We start from the raw sequence: 23857 nt of genomic DNA on the forward strand, positions 1-23857 counted from the left end.
CTATGCAATCAATGGTCTGTCCATTGCTCCAGTTCTCTCTTGTGGGAGATGCATAGCTACTAGGTTATCAGTCTTGATAATATCTACTCCATCTATGCATGAAAGTATAATGCCATGAAGGGAGTGTGCATAGAACACAAACATATACCAAGGGCTCCTTTCCCCTTACCAAGGAGGTAGCCAACATCAAAAGGCATATAACCCTCTCCCACCCACTCCACTCCTATCCACCACCCCTCATCTTGGCTCCTCATGGATGATGATCCCTGCATTTCACCATTGCAGCATGACACAGCACATCCACAGCAAGGTTACTTCACTTAATCGGTGACCACCTCCTCTCCATCCCCTCGTGCAGAAACATTGAAGACAGCCCTTTGGGCTGTCAAAATATCATTCATCCATTCATCACAACATAAATTATTACATGAAAATGAATGGTACACAATTCTAGACAAGAGCTTTTGACCTCCCTTACCTACCTCACAACCAATGTTCCCTCTGATATTTTGCTGTGCACAGAAATTTTCTTGTGCAAACTTTGCCTTTTCTGAAAAGTACGTGCGCACCCATGCGAGTCCCCATCTGATCATTGAAGCATATACGCACAATTTGCAAGTTTGTATTACATATTACCTCCACCAAAGCAATTATTGGTTTGACAGTTGGCAAGTTATCATATTTTTAGAGAATTTATAAGTTGATGTTTGGGTGGGACTTCTTTATTGAATGGATTTTAATATCCTTTGAAAACTTTGTGTGTGCACATTTTTCCTTTATGTGCACACACAGATGTGCACAGCTCAGAGGGAACATTGCTCACATCAGTACATCACATAAGCACCATCACCTGAGTGAATGAAAAAGCAGCAGTAGCTTTCCCCTTAAAACATACACTTCCTACCATTCCACACAATACATTCACACAAAAACACATTCATGCTCAGATCACTAAAGCTCTTCTAGACAGACCACCATGTCCAATACCTCACTAATGCACCCTGGACAGATAAAGCTCTCTCAAGAGAAATAAGAAACATGCTGGCATACTTGTGTTCAGGACACTATCCACTACTACAATAGTACTGACAGTCCAAGACACTATCCACTACTACGACAGTAATGACACAGAATAACCCTGGCCACAGAATCAAACTGCCGCAGGTGCAACCACCAAATAAAAGATACTGAGCACCTCATCATGAAATGCCTCATACTAACAATACCTATACAACAACATGGCATTCCTTCACCTAGCCCCTCTAATGTTAGTAAATTTTCATCCATTTATGCCTGGGTATAGTATCTACAATTCACAATGTTAGTAAATTTTCATCCATTTATGCCTGGGTATAGTATAGATCTACAATTCACACATTCAACTTCAGTCTAGAGACCAACAACAGGTGCCTGCATGTGTAAGTTCAACATGGTGAATAGTAAAGTTCACCATTTTCAAAAACCACACCCTCACATAAATCAGATGTAGCACCGATAGTCTACTTGGTCTCCAGACTAGGCCTAAAATCTACCTATTAACTCTAAACTGTTTTCCTTACAGTTTTCCACACATAGGGAGATGACAACCAGCAACTGCCCTCTACAACCTATCACTAAACCAGTGGAAGAGAAACAGTCCTACACTGATACAAAACAGACAATAGTCCAAAGTTTCCTCCCGTAGAGATCTGTGGGAGGTTCTGAACACTGTTGCCGGCCACTGAGGGGTTGTGCATCCCACTTAATAAAACTCCAGACAATAACTGATTGACTACAGTCTCAATAAAGATCAAACCTTACCTCCATCTTGAATTCTTACGGCCTCTTGTTAGCTGCAAATATGAAGACGGAAGCAATTCTGATATTCCTTTTCGGATGTCACCATTGTCACTGTCATTGTTGTCCTCCCAATCCTCTTCCTTTGGTATGTGGTAAGCTCTTGTCTCAAGGTTGCGGCGTTTCCGGCTTCTGGATTCTCGGACATATCCTACTGATGGCGGTCCCACTTTGGCAGTTGTGGGAGCACCACGTGAGGTAGCAGTGTCGGTCGAAGGCACAGATTTGTTCTTGTTCTTAGGTCTACCTCTCCCTCTGGGTCTCCCAGGCCCTCTTTTGATAGGTTGAGCCTTCTGGGTACAAGACGTTTTGTCAATGGACCCTAATTCAGAGCTGGGAGACACTGAATCCTGTTGGTTAATTCTTTCAGGGGGGGAACTGGACTTCCTCATGTTTATAAACGAATCACCATCACTACTCACTCTACTGACATTTTCACTAACCAATGGGGAATTTTCTATTTGATCACATATTATACTCGTTTTGTCTTTTTCTGAATGGTGTAGCAACCCATAGCTTTCTTGCACATTCCTAGCAACAACGTTTTCACCACTCTCAGTTTTTATAACTATATTATTTAATATGTCATGCTGGTCTTCCACCAGCATTCCTTCTATCACATTATTTGCCACATCAAATTTCCCAGCCCATTCTGATATACTTGGCAGCTGAAGCACTTCACTCCTTTGTATAGTATCACACTGAGATGTGGGTTTTGTGATGAAATGACTACTACTTTCTTCACTTTCTCCTATTTCATCACATTCTATATTATATTGCGAGGTAACTGGTTCTTTATTTCCTATTTCTAAATATTCCTTTCTTACTTCACTGGAGATACTGGGTTTGGTATGGTTCTGTTCTATGGGGGCATCTGTTAATGAAATCCCGTTTTGAGTGTGGGTCACAGAAATTTCACTGTCAGTTGTTTCAGAAGCCTTTGATTCTAAAGATTTCTGCTTTAGTAGAGAATGGGTATTATGGGGGCTTTGCAAAGTTACATTAGCTACAGTATCTTCTTTTAACTGTGATACATGTCCTGAAGATGAAGGTTCCTCAGTATTACCTAGCGAGTCTTGTGAAAAACAACTCTCTACATTTCCTAAGGGAGCTTCAAGTACATTTGTGCTTCTCTGTTCATTATCAACTGATTTTTCAATGTTATTTGGTGACACTACTGCTGGCAATACATTGTACTCTAATATATTAATCATATTTGCCATTGTAACAGGTTTCATAAGGTACTTAATAACTTCTTCTGGATGACTAGATTCCTTAATGTTGGTGGCATAGACCTCCTCCTCCACATTTGAGAAAGAAAGCCCCCTCGAGTCTTTGGTTATGAGAACTTGAGTGCGAGTCCCAGTGTGTTCCTCCATGCTCAATGGTTTCTGCAGTCCTACTGGTATCCTGCACTCCTCATTGTAGCCACTGTCTTCACTACCATGTGAAGATGCTGGTGAAGCGGTATCTGCTAAAAGAGCACCTGCATATGAAAGGTCACCTGTCTCCAATTCTTCCCTACTTTCTACTTCACAACCTCTATCTTGCAACAAGCTGTCTGAATTCACATCTTCTTTCTCCAGTGCCAAACAACTGGAAGTCATGACTTTACTAGGAGGAACTTGGCTAAATGCTGACCCTGCACTTGGAATGAAAGGCACTCCAGGTTCAGAAATTCTTTTAACATCACCTTTATATGAACCACTTCCTTCATGAGGTCCTTGAAAGCTTTTAATATTTCCAAGTGACCCCACCTCACTCTGACTGCTCCTATATTCTTCTTTCATCCATGGGTCTAATGGAGGCAAATCCCCGATGTCGTTATCGCTGGGGCTGTGGTTTTTGTTCACTGGGGGCGTGTCCAAATCCAATTCATTCAACATGTCAAAGAATTCATTTTTGGCCACAGCCTCCATTTCTGCATCCCCACCTGGTCCAGAATCTGAATGTCTTGGAGCTACCACACCTTCATTGGGGAGATCAAAAGCTGTGGTGATTGTAAGGGCACTCGCAACTTGGCCAGAACGTTTACCCAATTTTGTAGAGTTGCGCCCATGTTCCCTGGGTCCTCTGACACCTGATTTTTTCCAGGATGAGGGTCCTAATACATTGTTTTGGGAAGAACCACTGACTCTGGGTGGTGCATACGACTTTTGAAGCACGAATTCCACCTCCTTGTCAGTTATTGATGCCAAAGATGAAGATCGACTAAAGACTGGACTCTTGATGTCTGAGTGTACACCGCTGCTACTACTACAGGAATTACTTGCCCGAATCCATGACTCCGCTGTTGAAGAACATAAATCTCTTATTATACATATACTGTATATACTGATAAAATTCACAACTACACTATAATACATAAATGCTACATAGGAGGCTCATCCAGCAATCAAAACTTACCACCAATTGGAGTCTCTAGTGAATGCATCGACAGGTTTCTAAAAATGATGTTGTCCCGTGGAGAGGAATTGAACAGATAGTCACAGTCACTGTTGTCACATATCATAATGGCCCGACTTAGTGAGAGCTGCATGGGCCTCACCTTACCCGTCTTGCATAACTCACAGCGGCGACTCCCCATCTGCAATGAAGCAATTATACAAAACATTATTTCAAAATGGCAACTCTCCAGCTCCAAATATGCACTCATACAAAACCTTATGTTTCATGCAAGAATCATATATATTTGTTCTGTAGATTAGTTTTCCCAATGCAATGACCTGTCATATTTACATTTGATTACCATCACTACAATGCACAACAACAGCACTGTTTATTTAGTTTCAGGACAAGAAAATACGTGGGCTCCTTTCTAGGTTCAAGATGCTATTATGTGATGACTGGAAGATATCTTTTTAAGAATTTTATTGCAACAAGGTCCTGGTGTGTCATGTGGAAGTTTGATGTCTTATATATGCCTTCTACATGAAAAAATTAATTTCCTGAAGGTACTGCCTGCCTTGGCTACAAAAGGTTGAAGGTCAATTGCTTATGCAATAACAAGTTATCCAATTCCAATATCTGTAACTGTACTGAGTACATTCAGTCTGCTTACACTATGAGGAGTGAGGATTATGTGTGTGTCAAATGCAAGACACATTATTTTAGGTCCCTTATGAAGAAGGATATGTTAATCAACTAATCTGACCACTCGATGCTTCTATGATTAACAGTAACTGGGGGTGAGCAACATGACTGAGGTCTTGTCTGGGAATGCTGACATCATGTTTTGTGTCAGTCATAACTAAGTTTTTAGGGTCATTTTTAATATCTCTTGCAGCTATTCTGTAACCAATATGCTAAGCTATTACTAACTCATTTGCATATGTGACAGCTTTGGTATTTTGTTTCAGGTCTGTGGTGAGAAGCTAATGTACAAATAGCATTGGTGATAGTATTGCCCTTGGGTATTCCATTGCAATGTCTTTTGATCCCAGAATCTTGGGATTCTGCATCCTCTGCTAGTTAGGAAGTTTGTCAGCCATTTCTTGTCAAAGCCTTCCAATATTTGTTGATTAAGGATTGAGGGTAGTGCCAAGGATTTCTTTGAATCCACATTGACCTTTTTATATCATAAAGATATATTAGGCAGCTCTACTTTCATCTTAATTTAAAAATAATAGCCTCAATAATTAAATACATTTACCAAAAGGCATTTTCCTTTTTGTAAGGGGTAGCAGCAATGTCAAAACATACAAATATACCACACCCATGGGGGTGGGGGGTGGGAGAGAGAGAGAGAGAGAGAGAGAGAGAGAGAGAGAGAGAGAGAGAGAGAGAGAGGAGAGAGGAGAGGAGAGGAGAGAGAGGAGAGGAGAGGAGAGGAGAGGAGAGAGGAGAGAGAGAGAGAGAGAGAGAGAAGAGAGAGAGAGAGAGAGAGAGAGAGAGAGAGAGAGAGAGAGAGAGAGAGAGAGAGAGAGAGAGGAGAGAGAGAGAGAGAGAGAGAGAGAGAGAGAGAGAGAGAGGAGAGGAGAGAGAGAGGAGAGGAGAGAGAGAGGAGAGGAGAGGAGAGAGAGAGAGAGAGAGAGAGAGAGAGAGAGAGAGAGAGAGAGAGAGAGAGAGAGAGAGAGAGAGAGAGAGAGAGAGAAACAGGGGTCAGGATACAGGGGTCATTCAGCTACAACTACAAAATAAATCTAATCAGGAAGCCAACACTGGCACTAGAATACCCCACTCGCAGCTCATAATGTCTTCATAGGCATCATCATATTCAAGAGGTAAAAATGATGACAGCATGTAAGGCACCTGTGTTAGATGGGTGTCATGTGGAGAGTCTGAAGAAGGGAGGTACAGTGAGACCTCTCATTAATGGACGTTAATTAGCTGTGTTTGCGGTGTTTTCGCGGTGTTTTCGGTGTTCTTGGTGCTGTTGTTTAGTACATGCAATCACTATGCCACCCCAAAACACCACAAACACAGCTAATTAACGTCCGTTAATGAGAGGTCTCACTGTACAGTAATAGCAGACTGGCTGGTGAGATTGTTTAAATATGTGTCTAATGGAGGGTAGAGTGCCAGAGGACTGGAGGCATGCCTGTATAGTTCCACTTTACAAGGGAAAGGGGGACAAGTGTGAGTGTAGTAGATTTAGAGGGATCAGTTTGTTGAGCGTAGTTAGGAAGGCTTATGGGAAAGTTTTAAGTGAGAGATTTAGGAGAGGAACAGTGTGGATTTGGGGATCAGATTTTTGTGGTTAGATATGTGAGAAAGCTTTAGGAAAAGGTAAGGACTTTTTTTTGGGGATCTTTATAGATTTGGAAAAGGCTTATGACAGGGTAGACAGGAAGGCATTGTAGGAGTTTTACAGATATATGGGATTTGGAGAAAGCTGTTAAGGGCAGTCAAAAGTTTTTACAAGAGCAGTAGAGCCTGTGTTAGAATTAGAAATGGAGAGCAAGTGGTTTGAGGTAAAAATGGGACTGTGTCAGGGATGTGTCATATCACCATAGCTGTTCCATGTGTACATGGATGGGGTGGTGCAGGAGGTAAAGCAAGGGTAATGGGTATGATATTGGAAATGATTAAAGAAAATGTAGAAAGGTGGGAGGTGAGCCAGTTATTGTTTGCTGATGACACTGTGTTTATGGCAGGGTCAGAGGGGGGGATTAAATGAGTTGGGAAGTCTGGGAAGGTATGTGATAAGAGAAAGTTCAAGGTAAATGTGGGTTAAAGTAAGATGATGAGGTGTACAAGGGAAGAGGATGGCAGTGAGCTGGAAGCAAGTTTTAACCACTTCACTATGGGACTTAAATCTCGCGGGCAGCAGCCAATGCCAGCCGTACGACGTGTCATAATAATACTCACATCATAAAATATAGTCACGGCTTATATCAATCGTTCTCTCTTTCACCCGTGAATTTTGAAAACCACAGAGAATGGGATTAAGAGCAGATTAGGGAGAATGTAAAAACACAGGGGCGACTACAATAAATATAATCAAGACGCCGATATGGCAGCGTCGCGAATCCACTTGCTCCTCATGACGCCTACGTGTGCGGCACCGTATGGAAGGGGTTAAAGGAGAGAGGCTGGAGGAAGTGGATAGCTTTAGATACTTGGGTTTGCATGTGGCAGGAAAGGGAGGAGTTGAGGTGGAGGTAAACTGTAGACAGAGAAGCACATAAATGCATTAGGGGAATAAAAAGTGTAATGAGAAATAGACATTTGGAAATGGATGCAAAGAGGTGATTATATGAAGGGGTGATTATGGCAACAGCACTGTATGAGGCAGGGACGTGGAATTTAAGAGAGGCAGGGAGGAAAAGTTTAAGTGTGTTCGAGATGAAATGTCTGCGAATTATGGTGGGGGTTACAAGGTTGGATAGACAGAGGAACGAGGCAAGGAAAGCGGGGGTGGAAAAGAAGATGGCAGACAGGGTTGATGAAAGAGTATTGGGATGGTTTGGACATATGGAGAGTGAATGAAAAATGATAAGGCGGGTGGATGGAGTGAGCATGATGGGGTGACCGAGGAAGAGATGGATGGATGGGGTGAATGGGGCGTTGAGCAACAGGGGGATGTCTGCTGAGGAAGGGAGAAGGTCGAGGATGGGCGAATGGAGAATGGCTGTGCATGGATACTGTGATGAATGGGAGTAGGTGGAGGGTGGGGGTTAAGGAATGGTATGTGTGAATGATATTTTGATGCAGCCCAAAGGGATTTCTCCCCATCTTCAATGTTTTTGCATGAGGGAACAGAGGAGGGTTGCTGATTAAATGAAGCAGCCTTACTGTGTCTTGCTGCAATGTTTCTGACCCAGGGCAGTGGGCAGGATACAGGGATGGCTCACCACCCATGAGGAGCTTAAATGAGGCAGAGGAAAGGGTGGTGGATGTAAATAGAATGAGTGAGAATGAAATGGATGGAAGAGGGTATACAATTTTAATCTTTGGCTACCTTTGAGTAAGAGGGGAAAAAATCCTTTGGCAGATGTAAAATCAGTGAGCACAACTAAACTATTGGCAGTGAATGTATGGAAAATAGACACCCTTATAGTGAGTTTTTACAGGCTGCTAAACATTACTAAAGAAAAATTCAGAGAGGTAACATCAAAAATATGGGCACTTCTACAAAACTTGCCAACCCCACCCATGGAGGTCATTATCACCGGGGACTTCAACTTGCCCTGCATGTCATGGCCATCAACGAAAATTGATGAAGGACCCTGAGACGAGAAACATCAAGCAGAACTCAAGTTCATCACTGAAAACTGGTACCTAGCCCAGTTCATTGAAGAGCCCACCTGAAGCAACAACACATTGGACCTGGTACTAACCAACAACTCTTCAGCTAGTCCACTCCTATGAAATAATTAAAACAATGTCTGACCACAACCACATCAAAACCTACACTAACAGCTTCCCAACAACCCTAAGGCTTTGGGCAACCACAAACTAGCAAACAAGTTCTCCACTCAGTGACCTCAACTTCTACAGTGAAGAAATAAACTGGGGCAAGCTAAGACAGGGACTCCTGACTGCAGGAGAATCTTTATGAAGCAGAGATCCAAAATAAGAGCAAAGCTTAACAAGACATCACATCCACACAGCATCACCAAACTACAAGTGGATCTCGAGGATATTGAAAGAAAACTCATCCTATCACACAAAGAGCAAAGGAGTTAGGAAAAATCAAAAGCAACAGCAATCATCCTGAAGAACAGGAAAATTTTCTACTCCTTTGCCAAAAAGAAACTCAAGACCCCATCCACCATAGGCCCACTCCTGAAAGTCAATGGAGAACTGGAGAACCAAACAGGGGAAATTGCCAAAAAGCTTAAGCACCTGACGAGAAGAAAATTAATAACCCATCTTCATTCTTCCAAGATCCTCAAGGGGGACCAATGTTTTCATCAGCTGCAATAACAACTGAAGACATAATTGCAGCAATTGATGATATAGCACCAAATTCAGGTGCTGGACCAGACGGCTTCCACCTGCAAATCCTAAAATACTGTAAATATCAAGTAGCCTTGCCACTGAAACTACATACATACATATATATACCAAGGCTTTTTCCCCCTTACAAGGGAGGTAGCCAAAAAGGAAAAGGCATAAAATCATTTCCACCCATTCCATCCCCGAATACACTCCACACCCCTCCACCCTCCCTCTCATCTTAGCACCTCCTGGATGATGGGTCATCCCTGCACCTTGTCCACTGCCCTGGGTCAGAAGCAGTGTCGCAAGACACAGCACATCCACAGCAAGGCCGCTTCATTAAATCGGCAACCCCCCTGTCCCCCCATGCATAAAGGAGAAGACAGGGAGAAATCCCTTCTGGCTGTGTCAAAATTTGCTCACACATACTACCTCACCCCCCATCCCTCTGCCCATTCCACCTCATGCATCACTGAAACTACTGTAGGAAAAACCATTGGAAGCTGGTTCAATCCAACGTGCACTTAAAATTGGTACCATCACACTAATTTTTAAGGGAGGTAACAAGGGTTTGGCAAAAAACTAGACTAGTGGTGCTAAAGATAACTCAAGGACCAATGCGATCCAGAATTGTCATCCACATGGAAGACATAAGAGCATTCATTGATGGGCAGTGTGCCTTCAAAAAAGGACATTCCTGCCTTTCACGGCTGCTGACTCACTATCAGGAAGTACTACAGGACATTCAATATAGAAAAACACTTCATATAACTTGACTTCGCCAAAGGTTTCGATAAAATGGATCATGGAATTCTCCTTCACAAAATCAAAGCTCTTGGGATATGTGGCAAACTAGGACAATGCCTAAATAGCTTCCTCTCCAACAGAACACAATGAATAGTTGTGGAAGGGGAACTGTCAGATGCCAGCAGCCATCATAAGTGGAGTCCCCCAGGGTTCAGTGCTGGGTCCCCAACTCTTCCTGATCATAATCGGGAACACAGACCTAGACCTAGAGCATTCCACTGCTACTTTTTGCTGATGACACAATGATAGGCAAGAAAATCTGCTCACAAGCTGCACAGTTACTACAACACTTGGACAAGATCCTTAAGTGGACAAACAACATGCCCTTCAATAGTAAGAAGTTTAAGCTTATATGGTATGGGAAACTAGAAAACCTTATACACTTATCAAAATACATTTGTGCCCAGAAAGACACGGTTAAGGTGATAAAAGATCTGGGGATGAATATGACCAAAGATCCCACCTTCTCACACCACATCACAATAGTGTTGTCCAATACCATCTGGACACCATCCAGAGCCGTCCAGTACCTTCCTGAGCTGTCAGGACACTGTTTGGACACCTATGTTACCATCTAAATGGTGTCACACTAAAGACTGACACGGAATGACAAGTAACTCAAAATGACTGACAAGCAGCATATAAATTAACATAAAACTTATTTTGTGTTGAAAATTATTTATGCAACATATATGTAGAGATAAGTAAAGAAACAAGATTTTCTCTATTGGGAATCCCCGTCACAAACCGCCGACATTTACCAGTCGACCAACAAGTAACATATTTGGACCACCAAAACATAATAACCAACAAGCAGCATATAAATTAATATAATGCTTGTTTTTTGTGGTGAAAATAATTTCTGTTACATCATACATGTAGAAATGAATAAAGAATTTTTTTCTTTGCCGATAAGACTTATCCTGAACTGGCAATGCTTACAAGTTGACAACAAGTAACACATTTGAAGTGACAAGTAACTCAAAATGAGGTTGAAATCTGAGGCTAGTGTTTACCAAGACACCTGGGACTTTGTGAGAGCTCACTAATGACATAGCATGATTTTGTAGAATGTAATCTGATAACAGACCCAATTCTTGTCAGCTAAGTGAATTGTGCTGGACTCTTTAAGATATGCACTTATTCCTGTTTTGATCAAATTCCCAGAATTAGCAACAGAGATGGTGTCAATATCTCTTTTAACATGAGGAAGTGCCTGCTGCTAGTGAAAATGGATAAGATGAGGAAATATTTAGGTATGGTTTATGATAACCAGCAAAAATCTCACAATTGTTAATGATGAATGAAGGCAAGTAATTCACATACACAAGAGAAGTAGGAGACCCAACACAGATTCCTGAGAAACTCCACTTTTAATTTCTCTCATGCTGCTCATGACACCTGATACCTGCATCAGTCTTCCTTGTAGAAATGATCTTATCTACTTGAGCAGGGTGCCCCTAATCCCAACACAGTTGAGTCTATTAAAAACAGTGGTTCACATTAAACGCTTTAGAGAAATAAAATAAAACTACATCCAACACATTTCTGCTATCAAGCTTGGAGGTGAGTCATAGGTTAGTAGTAGCTGATCCTCCATTGTCCTTCCACGTCTGAAGCCATTTTGGTTACTAGACATTATGTTGTTGCTCTTAACATAACCATAAGATCAGCTACTATTCTTTCTTGAATCTTACAGCAGTCTGAAGTCAAGCTTATGGGTTCAGGGGATCTGAGCAAGACTCTCTCTTAAATATACAACCTCAGATAATTTCCATTTGGATGACAGTATGCCTTGGGCCATGCTTGTAGAAAATATCTTATAAAGGCTGTACAGGACTTAACCCCTTCGATATGATGACGCCTACGTAGGCATCATGAGGAGCAAGTGGGTACGCGAGGATGCTGATGTCGGCGTCATGATTATATATATTGTAGTTGTACCTGTGTGACCCCCATACTCTGTAAACTGGCTTCACCATATTTTCTATGGTTATCAAAGTTCACGGGTGAAAGAGAACGAGCAATACAGCGGTATCTTTATTTTTTATAATGCGAGTATTATGACACAACATCGCACGTCTGGCAACTACTGCTGCCCGCAAGATTTTGGCCCGGAGTGAGGGGTTAAGTAACCTTTGATGAAGACCATCTGGACCAATATTGGGGTTACTGTCAAGCCTGATTGTAGTCTAGTAGCTCCATCAGATCAAGAGAAAACAAGTGGATAAAAACATCTATCAAAAATCTGATGGGGAGATGGATTTGTGATGCCAGTTCTGAAAATTGAGGCAAAGCTCACTGTAAACACTTCCACCATAGCAGCAGTTTTTGACTAAGGAACCATCTGAGGACTTTACAGTACCCAGAGATGGAGTTCCAACCTTTTTGTTTCATATATACTAGTGGAATGATTCTGGTTTGTCTTTGACCTTGTTGATTAAAATTTTGGTAAAATTTAAGTTGTGCACAACTATGCAATATAGCAATAGAAAATTAATTATTAATTTTGTAAATAATAATATATCAACGTATTAAACAATTTTCTTGGTGGAAATGAAAAACAAAAGTTCCTAAAACAGATTACATAACTAACAAAGTCATGCCAGACGAATGGTATGCCATGTTTGTTTTGATAGATGCTGACGTTGAAGAAATTAAAGGATGATAAATTCATCTACTCCAACCTAACCTGTATTTATCAAACCGGTACCTGTAATTTAAAGGTCATCTGGATCATTGTCGTTGTGACACCCACATATGCTGATCTTCACAGAACAAACATGGTTTATTACATATCAGGCAATTAACCGTGGATGGCACAACCCCATGTTCTCTCAGAAACTCTAGAGAAGCCTTGTTGTCTTTATAATACGGCTTGTTAACATCACCTGGAGTGCAAGAACAACCGGTGCACAAAGTGATGTCCATCATGTAACTAACATTTCAACTGGACCGGGCAGACGACAAACACTTGACAAACAAGATGGCATCCCAATCCTATGCTAGCGACCTTGCTCATTAGTATATTTGCTTGTAGCAATGTATTTCTTTTTCAGTCAAGAAAATTGCATATTATGTTCATGTATTTTAATTTATAAAATTAATATTTAATTTTCTAACACTATATCACATGGTTGTGTGCAACTAAAATAATACCAAAATTTCTTCATGCAGAGCTTTGGAGCAGGGAAAGTAGTTCTTAAATCGGTAGTTAATATTATCATAAACTGCCAAAGTTTATGATAATTCTGGCGAGTGTTGACCAAAGAACTTCCCAATATATTTGTAAAATTAACAGGTCAGCAACCTTTCCTAAGTGCATTAGGGGGGTGAACAGAAAATCTAGAAGTGCCGACACTTAAAGCATTGTCAGATTTAATGATGGGATTAAGAATTTCTAACAACCTTTCAAGTATAGAATCAGCAGGTGACTCATAATCCCACTCAATTTTATCTACTCTTTTATTTTCAAGTATCTACACTTGCACCAGGCTAGTTTGTCTTGTCATTTACCATTAGTCCAGTTAGAATCCCATAAAATAGTACCCAAAAGGAATATGTTAGGTTAGGTAGATTCAAGATTGGGTTAAAACTTAAGTTCCACAAATCATGTTTCCTAGCATTTTTAGTTTCATTCAAATTGTACCCCTAATTTGTGCTCCCCCACCCAAAAACCCTGCTTTCCCATTAATGTAGAGGTGATGGGGTAAGGGCAAAAAAATGGTTTCTGCCAAACTTGATGGTCAGATTTGAATGAAACATAAAAAGTAAACAAAAATCCAAGAATAACCATGCATTATCATGATTATGGAAAACTACCTTAGTTGTGTACTCCTACAAATATAACCATCCCTCCCCCAATAATCATTAAACCTGATTTCCATATTAATCTTTACTCTAGATAATACATCTTAACATCACACTACTGCCAATATTTTCTTCTGAGCAAGACAAGTTGACAACTTGTACACAAACAAAAATTATGATCAAAATTATTCGTCAAAAGACTTGAAACAGATATTTGTTGCAACCTGTAAATTGTAACTGATACACAACCTGTCACATACTTTCCATACATTCAGAACATGTACCAATAACACAAATCTGCATGTCCCGTGCAACCTAAAAACAATTACAAATGTATTACTATCAACACATTAGGATACTCACTTTATCTAGTCACTTCAAGTTACTGCATCTACTGATTTGTCCTACTTACCATAGCTCGCTACTAATTCACACGGCGCCGATCAGGATTTAATCATAATACCGTCTTACGCCTCGTGATGTTTTCTAGTCAACGTTTTGCCGCCGAAACGCCATCCGCCATCTTAGATTTTGCGCTTGCCCATGATAGATATTTTCGTTCGAATCGTACCAAAAATTATTTACAAATATATATAAGGGTGTTAATGAAATTAAAATTTCACTTGTAATATTTTATTTTTCACTAATGATTCCTGAGTATCATGTTATATGTAATTTAGTTTCCAAATTTCTCTAAAAAAATATATCTGGATATATTCATTGCATATTCTATTCTTTTTCTTTTCTTCATAAAAACAAAAGTATGATTTTTAAACTAATATTTTGATCCATTATCTGCTGTACACTGAGTTGCGATGAATTCTGACTTTACTTTCCGACAAACTTGTGTATACTACGATGTCATGAAAATTATTTTTTATTATTCACTATAGAACTTTTTATGTGTACCTATTTGAAGTGTTACATTGTTCACATAGTGAAGTCATATCATTGCATACGAATCCACAACTGTACTCCGTCCCTACCTGAATTTGTAAACAGAGATCAACATCACGGTCACCATCTAGGGTGAAGTGCTGAATGTTGATTTGTTGTATTGATTCGTTACTCTCTATCCAGAGATATATTAATTTTGAAAAATAAAGTGAACAAGAAGCAAAATGTCGGAAAGAAAAGTATTGAACAAGTACTATCCTCCAGACTTTGACCCTTCAAAAATTCCAAGGGCCAGATGTCCAAAAAATCGTCAATTTACGGTCCGACTTATGGCTCCATGTAATATGAAATGTTTGACGTGTGGTGAATACATTGCTAAAGGGAAGAAATTCAATGCTCGTAAAGAGGATGTGGAAAATATGTCATATTTAGGCATACGTATTTACAGATTTTACATAAAATGCCCAGGTTGCTTGGCAGAAATATCATTTCGTACAGATCCAGAAAGTACTGATTACACCATAGAAGCAGGGGCACACCGTAATTTCCAGGCACTAAAGTTAGCAGAAGAACTTGCTGCTAAAGAAGAGAAAGAAGCTAGAGAAGAGATTGAGTCAAATCCGATGCTGCTTTTAGAAAACCGTACACAACAGTCGCAGTATGAAATGGAGGTCCTGGAATCATTAGAAGACCTGAGAGAACTTAATGAACGTCATGCAGGAGTCGACCTAAATAAGATGGTGCAGAAATACGAGGAGGAACGACAATTGACAAAGGAGCAACAAGAAGAACACGAACGTCTAGAGGCTTTGATGGCGTTGGGCTACGAGATGGTGGAGGGAGAGTTAGTGCGTAAAGTCAACAATGATGAAGATTTACCAAGAGCAAAGAAAATGAAGTTCAGTAAAGAGGATAAACCTACTGATGCATTATTAGAAAGCGATGGGATAAAGGAAACCAAGAAAATCAGTTTGAAATCAAAGTTTGCAGGACTTGTGAAAGTTAAAAAAACTACGCCAGACTCATTAACCACAGGTAACAAACCATCCAGTTTGCCCATCAGACCTAGTGACCCAGAAACAAGTAGTAAGACAGTCAAAAACCAGGCGAGTCCAGAGAAAGAAAATAGCGAGAGTAAGACGGACAAGGCTAATCTTCCGGCATCACCAAAGGAAACAAATCAGAAAACTGGAAGTAATGGAGACACTTCTAGCAGTGTACCAAAGAATGGAGTTATCAGCTCATCTGCTTTGCTCAGCCTCGGAGCATATTCAGACTCTGACTCAAATTCAGATGAGTAGTATGTACATATGACCAGAAGACATTTGTAAGAGTGGTTGAATATTATTATGCTTTTAATATATAATGTTGTGTTGCCTTGAGTTTCACTGTAAATCTGCAGCCCTGTGATGGCTAGGAACAGTCCTCAGACCCTTTCTTTCATCTCCGATTAGAAAATTTGGACCATTGTGTTGTATTAGTGATTCACCACGGTCTTGAATCGTGTGTTGGACTTGTAGTAGGACTGTTCCCATGTCATCTGCTGAAAATAGTAAGATAGTAGAGAGGAGTCACCAGTTGTCAATTCTCCATATGTGGAAGGAATAATCATCAAGTTGATTAGAATATATCTTGGGCTGCCTTGACTGGAGACCATGTATCAGTCGTCCCGTTGTGCCTGTATCTCCAGGTTGGGGGGGGGGTTGTTGTTGTTATGGGTTTAAAAATGGGCAGAAGGGAAATAAACCCATCTTAAGACTGCCATAAATATGTACCTGTGTTTTGTTCCCAGTATGATTATACATATATAATGATAGAGGTTAAGATAATTTTGTAAATGTTGTATGCTGTCACATTTATCCCTTCATTAATAAAAGAAAATACAGTAAGTGAATGTGTTTCAATTGTTTCTCAAAGGAATGATAAGATATAATGATACTTATCACATTTTATTAGTCAAACAAAATTCTAAATGTCAAGGCATGACAAATACAATATTGTAATATTTTATACCTCAATGCTGTTTCTTATTACACTAAATCCTACATTTTGAGATACAGTGGTTTTAAGATCCATAATACTGCATTGAATTTATCACTATTTTAATAGAACATTTTTCTTTATTGAAGAACAGTATAATCTGGAGAAATAAGAATGTTTCAGTATAAACTAATTAACTTTGTGAAAACTAGATTCTTTTGTAACAAATGCCCAAACCACGACCAGAGTTCTGTCCTTCTGACCTCTTATGTACTACATCATATGACCCATTCTCTCACACTTGTAAACAATATCTTTGTAGTACACAATGGCAAGATTCCATTATATACATATATTTATCTAAGATCAAAGTCAAGGTCAAGGTCACTTTCAGAGATCTTGTTGCAACTAAACATGCTGGAAATTAATGATCCTACATGTTGGACAAGTATATTTTCATAACATATAATATGTGGTGTGATCATGCCAGGAAGTGCTTAGCTGAAACTGAGATCACCACCTTTGCCCAATATGCTCAGTCTGTAATAACCAGGGGCAGAAACTAGTAATCACTGAATTCAGACTCGGACCCAAAGCATTTGAGGCAGGAATTGATGCAACACATCACATGGCACACTTATGGGGAAAAAAACATACAGTAAGATTCTATCAACTTACAATAAAGGGAAACGTTGAGGAACTATGAAAAAAAAAAATTACCTTTTACAAACACTGATTAATAATAAAGAAAATAAAATGCATCTGTAAAACATGATGGTGGGCATAAGAAACATGTCAAAAGATTCAACAAGGTAGAAGAATAGTAATGGGCAGGTGATAATAATAATGGGAAACATTGAGGTCAGTGAGCCCCAACTCGCACTTTGCACTGCTTGATCCACTGGCAACTATTTTTTCCCCTTAACAGAGGGAATAATCATTGCCACCGCTGCAACAAAATCGCTACTTTGCCATGGCCATCAACACATTTTCCTATACCACTCAATGACACTACATTCCCTGGCTTACCTTGCTTCTCTAGTCCTCATCTTGTCTCTTATCAAGTTAGAAATATACCCCAACCTAGACCACCCAAGACTTTTGGTCCTCATCACTACCAGTGGACAATCCCTTGTTTCGTGTCTTAAGAGTGAAAAGAATCTTAATCTCATGTGGAAAACCCCACCAAATGTGAACCTAATCAAATGGATCCCAATATTAAATCCTAAACCCAAATTCACTTTCAACCCCTGCTGGTGTCCTGGTCCAAAATGAACTATATGCAACCTTCAACTCCTGTATAGCTGTGGTTAATGCCCCACAACTATTACAATACACTGAATTAGATTTTGGATGACATTGCAGGACAAAAAATAAAGGTAGCCTAAATTTACCATCCTAAAAGAATGTGAGATGGCATTCCATCCTCCTCATTGATACTAACCTTCCCCCATTGACTACTTAAATCCTAGCTCCAAGCCCAGAAGCCCCACTAAGCATGGCAATGAACCTAAACAAAGGATCCACCACACAACTTCCCACTCCTTCCAGTCCTCCTCAACCCACCACATAACACGCTCCAGTTCTCAATAGATCACTACATTTTTCCACTATGAATCCTTCCCCCATCCACCTACAATCTTCCCCTTGCCACTCAATGAGAACTCACTCCCCACCTGAAATATCATAACACAAACAACACATATGGATGACTTCATAGTACTGTTAAGGTCATTAAAAGTAGACAGATCTGGCTTAGAAAATCTCTTGCTTTGGGATGAGAATTTCACAAGGTCATAGGAACAAATCAAGAGAACTTGTCTGAGACATAAAAAAGCATTTTATACATAAATGCATCAATTGGAATAGCTTGGATGATATACCCCAAGCTAAAACTATATGTAAGTTAAAAACTAGGTATGATATTTGGAGAAAGCCAGGATTCCCACAAATGTAGCTCCTCTCCTATATACTGTATTACAATTAGGTAAATACCATAGAAACCATCACACTTGTACCCACTCCACATCGAAAATATAATTAAAGTAACTCCATCTCAAACCGTCTTAACATCTAACCCCACCCATTTGGGCCTGTGCTGCCTTGGAATATAATACCCAAGCTGAAATACACCCCAACCCAGCACAAACCCTATGTTCACAATCCTTAGAGAGCAGTCTAAAATCATGCCACTCCCAAATGTACTTGCTACCTCTCAAAGTCCCACCTGGAAAGTCACTGACTTTCCAATGTCCCTAAACCCAACTGGAAAAAAAAAAAAAAAAATAGTTTAACGTCACAAACTCCTCCCATCGGAAGGCTAGGACGGTGCCCCTTGACTTCGCATTATTCTAATATTCTTCATCCCCTTATTCCACCCCTACTCCTCATACCACCTCTCATCAGCATTCCCTCCCCACTCCCAAAACACTGAAGAAGACACAAGAAAGTTTGAGGTTATCTGACCACTCCCCCACACACACACACACACACACACACCCCTTACCTGTTTCTTCAATGAGATCACATACATGGACATTCCTAACAATCTCCCAGCACGGAAAGATGAACCTTCCTTCCCCATAATCAACTCATCACCAAACATATCTATTTAAAGACTCAACATTAATCTACTCTTCCGCCTACAACCCTGCCAAACATGCATGCTACACCCACAATTAGATCACAACAACCTTAATACTATATATCCAGTACTACAATGGAACTGTCATGTATTAACCTTAAATCAGAAAGACCTAGTCCTCCTCCAGCAATTTAAACCCAACTGTCTGTTAACAACAAGCATACCTGGGTATACATACACTTTACCTGTTTGAGAGATTGTACTTGTACCTCTAACCAGTCCCCTTCTTTTATTTCTCAAGCCAAATGAGGAGGAACAATACTCCGAGTACATAAAGAGAGTGGGGTGGACTATAAACATTTGGCTAGATACCATGCAACTGACTGGCAGAAAATGGGGTACATTGAAAGACACAGATGAGCTCTGAGTAGTTAAAGGATTTCCTGAAAGACAGATACATAAGAACAGTGGTGAAGGACAAGATGTCAGGATAGGGGGTGGTGACTAAGGTTCTCAATTCACATAACTGACATGATGAAAGGTACAAGCTACATGGACATGTTTGTAGATGATCCAAAAATCATGAGAATAGCATACATGAGACAGCAAACTGTAACAAAATCCAGACAATATATATGCCTGGAACAATCTATGGAACAACAAAACCATTGCATCTTTCTTGGAGGAGACCTACAGCTCCCATGAAGAAATGTTGTTGTTGTCGTCTGGGTAGGGCTAATGAAGGATGTAATCAATGTCTTCTATATGGTTGCATCTGGGGCAGTTTGAATGTGATATTGAGGTTGAGTGCAAGTGCCATATCGTGTGACAGTAGGAAGGTGAACAAGTTTTCCATTTTGAGAGATTGCTCTATGGTTGGAGATGTGATGTGATATGGTTTAACGTCACACACTCCCCCCCTATCGGGAGGCTAGGATGGTGCCCCTCACAGAGGGCTTTGTAGCATGGAATTTAATGAACCATGCCCTTGGTTCAACTTCGCCGGTGGCAGGATTCGAACCGCCCTCACCTCAACCTGCCGCAAGTAACGACGCCCTAACCCACTCAACCAGTGAGCTTCCAGATGGAGATGGAAATGCAGAATTCTGCTTCTGTAAACACTTGATGTGAGGTGTAAAGTCAGGCAGTAGCTGCGATTCAAGGGTGGTCTTTTGAGACACAATTATCAGGTTTGTGGTTTGTATGGTTTGAGGGTGATATTAATATTTCTGCCAAAGTCTCTAGCATTAGACAAGGAGTGAGAATGAGTTAGTTGTTGATTTGGAAGATGAAGAGAGAGTACAAAAATCATTTCCTAGAGATTTCATGCCATTTTCCCACACTTTGGAGACCGGGTTTGAGAGAGATTTGATGTGTAGACTCCAAGATGAACATGGCTGACATCACTTGTAGGATGCATGCCCCCCCTTTTCTCTCAATCTCTCTCTCTCTCTCTTTAAGTTGTGGCACAATCTGTATTCCACCTGGGACTGAACATTGAGATGTAGATGGTGAAGTTCTTAGGATTGAAAGTATAGCTGCTAATGTCATGTGAGGCTTGTTAGATTTGTGTCCACTGTCGAGTTTCCTACAGTTTACAATATATACAATGCTGATTAAGATACCTGGGGATACCACAATTACTGTTCCTCCTTGTTTGGCTTCAGAAGAAAGGAGGCAGCCAGATAAGCAGTATACTGTAACTTCTTAAGTAAGAAAGTGAATGTGAATTATACCTTGTTGTAGGTTTCTTGTACGCAGTTGAGTTTCAATTGTTGGAAGGTGAACAAGTTTTTACCATTTTGGGACAAGTCTATGTTAATTCTATTGTATGAGTGGGTCCATTAGTGGTTATTGGGATACAATTGTAAGTATCGATTGGACATCACCTAGGAGTACTGGAAAAGGGGCGAGTCAATGTCGTCAAAGTGTGTTGATGGGTCATGTTTTGAAACATGAGGGATATTTCAAATGGAGTCGGGTTGGCGGTCTTTTGTAAGGAGTAGACCAAGGATGCAAATCAGGTAGAATAGAGGTGGATGTGTCCATGTTTTGATTTGGAAGACACAGAGGCTTTTCTAATGGGTCAGGAAGTGGAGAAAGGAGTGAAACACTTAAGGCTGACCAGCTACCACTCATCCCATCACAAGTCCATGGGTAGTGGGAGGTCTAAGGGACATGGACATCACATGATCATACAGGTCTGATGCATTCCTCATGAGATGCTTTCATTTATCCGAGACATGTGCTCAATGCAGAGCCAAGATGGACCTTGGTCCAAACCTCATAATTTGAAGCAGTACAAGCCCCTGTGGGTAGAGAGGGCGAGGGTTAAATGCCCTGAGAGCCCAAGACATGGCTGCCCCAGCAGTAAACCTCGAAGTGAAAAGGACATAGGCATGACCCTTTGCACAAACTGCTTTGACTGGGGAACATAGGCATGACACCTTACACAACCTGATTTGACTGGGGAACTGTTTCTCTTCTCCCACCTGTGAGGGGAAGATTGTAGTCAAATGAGGAGATGGGTCCACACCAGAAGTGCATAGGGGACTTGTATAACAGGGGCAAAGACGACTGGCAGAAACAGGAGGCAATATGGTGGGTCCCTGTGCAGTGTCCATGGATCTGCTAAATGAGCCATGGGGCAGAGGATCACAGTATCCCTCCATATGTGACTTCTGGTTCAACATTATGAATACCATCCAGATTTGGGTCTCTTCATAGCCAACACACTCCAGACCTAAGAAGCAGGGGATTTCATGCCCAAAGCACCACAGAGTAAAAGGATGCTGCATGGTCCCAACTCCAGTCTTTGCATCCGACAAGGTATATACATAGGGAAGCTTGTACAATTGATCAATACATGACTCCAGATTTCTTTTGCAGCAGACCCATGGCTTCCAAGTAACTAGCAATGTGTCTATGAAAAGTGCAGGGCAGCGTAAGATGAGATGCTCGGTGGCTTCTGTGTGATGGCTGCATCTAGGGCAATTTGATTCTGTGGCCAGGTCTTCTACTCTATTCTGATATGGTCTTGGTGCTGGATGTTGCCCTAAATAAAAATGTGCCAGTATGGGTCTTGTTTCTCTTGTGAGGGACTTTCCTGTGGGGCTGACACACACATACACACACAGAGTGATAGATGTCAGGAACAAATTGGACAAAACAAAAATATGTGCAAAAACCATACAAGAATTTAAGAACAAACTAGATACCAAGAGATACAAAGATGGGTCACTACAAGCATAGCTCCCTTCCCGTGTAATACAACTAGGTAAATAGGTAAAATACATACACAAACTGGGAGGAATTAATGAATACCACAAGAATAAGGAGGAAATGGGAAATCTTTCTAGACATTTACATCCTAGGAATGAACAAAAATAAACCAAAGACTAGAGAAAGTAAGAAGAAAAAAACAGGACTGGTTTAACAAAAAGTGTAAGATTGAAAAAAAAACAGGGATGTGGCTTAGGGAAAACGGAGGAAGAAAAGAAACAACAAAACAAAGGAAGTTGACAAACAAGCTAAGAATGACTATACAAGAATTTGCAGGAAGAAAGCAATTTTGAAAGAGATGTAGTAGATAAATCCAAAGATAAACTAAAACTGTTTTACAGGTTCATAAATAGTAAATTGAGATACAGTACTACCTCTCATTAACAGACTAACAGGGGGGTAACGGTGTCCGTTGATGTGAATAATCCATTGATTTGGAGTGGTTTTTGGGTGGCATTGTGATTGCACGCACTAAACAACAGCACCAAAAACACAGCGAAATCACCACAAACACAGCTAATTAAAGTCCGTTAATGAGAGGTAGTACTGTACTGAAGAAATTACCAAGTTAATAGTAGATAGTGAGGTCTTTTGAGGCCTCAGCTCAGGCAGAAATAATGAATGAAGGTTTCCAATCAGTCTTCACAAAAGAGAGCAATTTTTTAGAGAAAAGCAAAGGGAGCAAAAACCCAGGTTTAGCAGATATAAATGTAGAGGTGAGGAAAGTGATCAATCTCCTGGGATCATTGGATGTGACAAAAGCTTCAGGACCTGATAGCATCTCAAACTCGATACTTAAAGAATGTAGGGAAGAACTAGCAGACAAGATCCACAGTCTTGATAATTGTTCGTTGAAAGAAGGCATTGTGCTTCTTGATTGGGAAAGGGCATATGTGGTGCCAATTCACAAAGGTAGAAACAAAGAAACACCACTAAATCATAGGCCAGTATCACTAACCAGCACAATAGTGAAATTATTGTGAAAGATCAATGGACCAAATATTTTGAAAAGAGAAACATTCTGACTGATGGTCAGTTTGGCTTTGAAATTATGTGAAAGGATTGTGAAAGACCAATGGACCAAATATCTTGAAAAGAGAAACAATGTGACAGTCAGTCAGTTTGGCTTCAGATAAGGAAGGTCGTGTATGTTGGACCTTTTAAGCTTTTACTCAAGAGTGATTGATGTACTGCAAGAGGGAGAAGGGTGGATGGACTGCACGTACCTTAACCTAGAGAAGACATTTGATAAAGTACCTCACAGTCCACTTGCGT

The 23857-nt window shown here is 40.5% G+C and overlaps 2 protein-coding genes across 3 annotated transcripts in view; one reads left to right on the top strand and one right to left on the bottom strand.

Annotated features, from left to right (window-relative positions):
• LOC143034051 (uncharacterized) overlaps positions 1-14400 on the bottom strand; it is a 55142-nt gene extending 40742 nt beyond the window's left edge. Inside the window, exons 1-3 of one of the 2 annotated variants that reach the window (XM_076199936.1) lie at positions 14252-14400; positions 4243-4423; positions 1801-4126 (exon numbers count right to left, since the gene is read on the bottom strand). In XM_076199936.1, coding sequence (XP_076056051.1) covers positions 1801-4126; positions 4243-4423; positions 14252-14254 — 2510 coding nt within the window. In that variant the 5' untranslated portion in view covers positions 14255-14400. Of the gene's footprint in view, positions 1-1800; positions 4127-4242; positions 4424-14202 lie in introns of both variants that reach the window. The other variant, XM_076199937.1, reaches the window with a different exon arrangement.
• Positions 14401-14636: 236 nt separating this feature from the next.
• On the top strand, positions 14637-16625 carry LOC143034052 (splicing factor YJU2). The gene has a single exon (XM_076199939.1). The coding sequence runs from the start codon at positions 14961-14963 to the stop codon at positions 16035-16037; it is 1077 nt and encodes a 358-aa protein (XP_076056054.1). The 5' UTR covers positions 14637-14960; the 3' UTR covers positions 16038-16625.
• The last annotated feature ends 7232 nt before the right edge of the window (positions 16626-23857 follow it).

The sequence above is a fragment of the Oratosquilla oratoria genome, chromosome 16 (assembly GCF_046742065.1).
Source record: "Oratosquilla oratoria isolate Oo_2021 chromosome 16, ASM4674206v1, whole genome shotgun sequence".
Lineage (NCBI taxonomy): Eukaryota > Metazoa > Arthropoda > Malacostraca > Stomatopoda > Squillidae > Oratosquilla > Oratosquilla oratoria.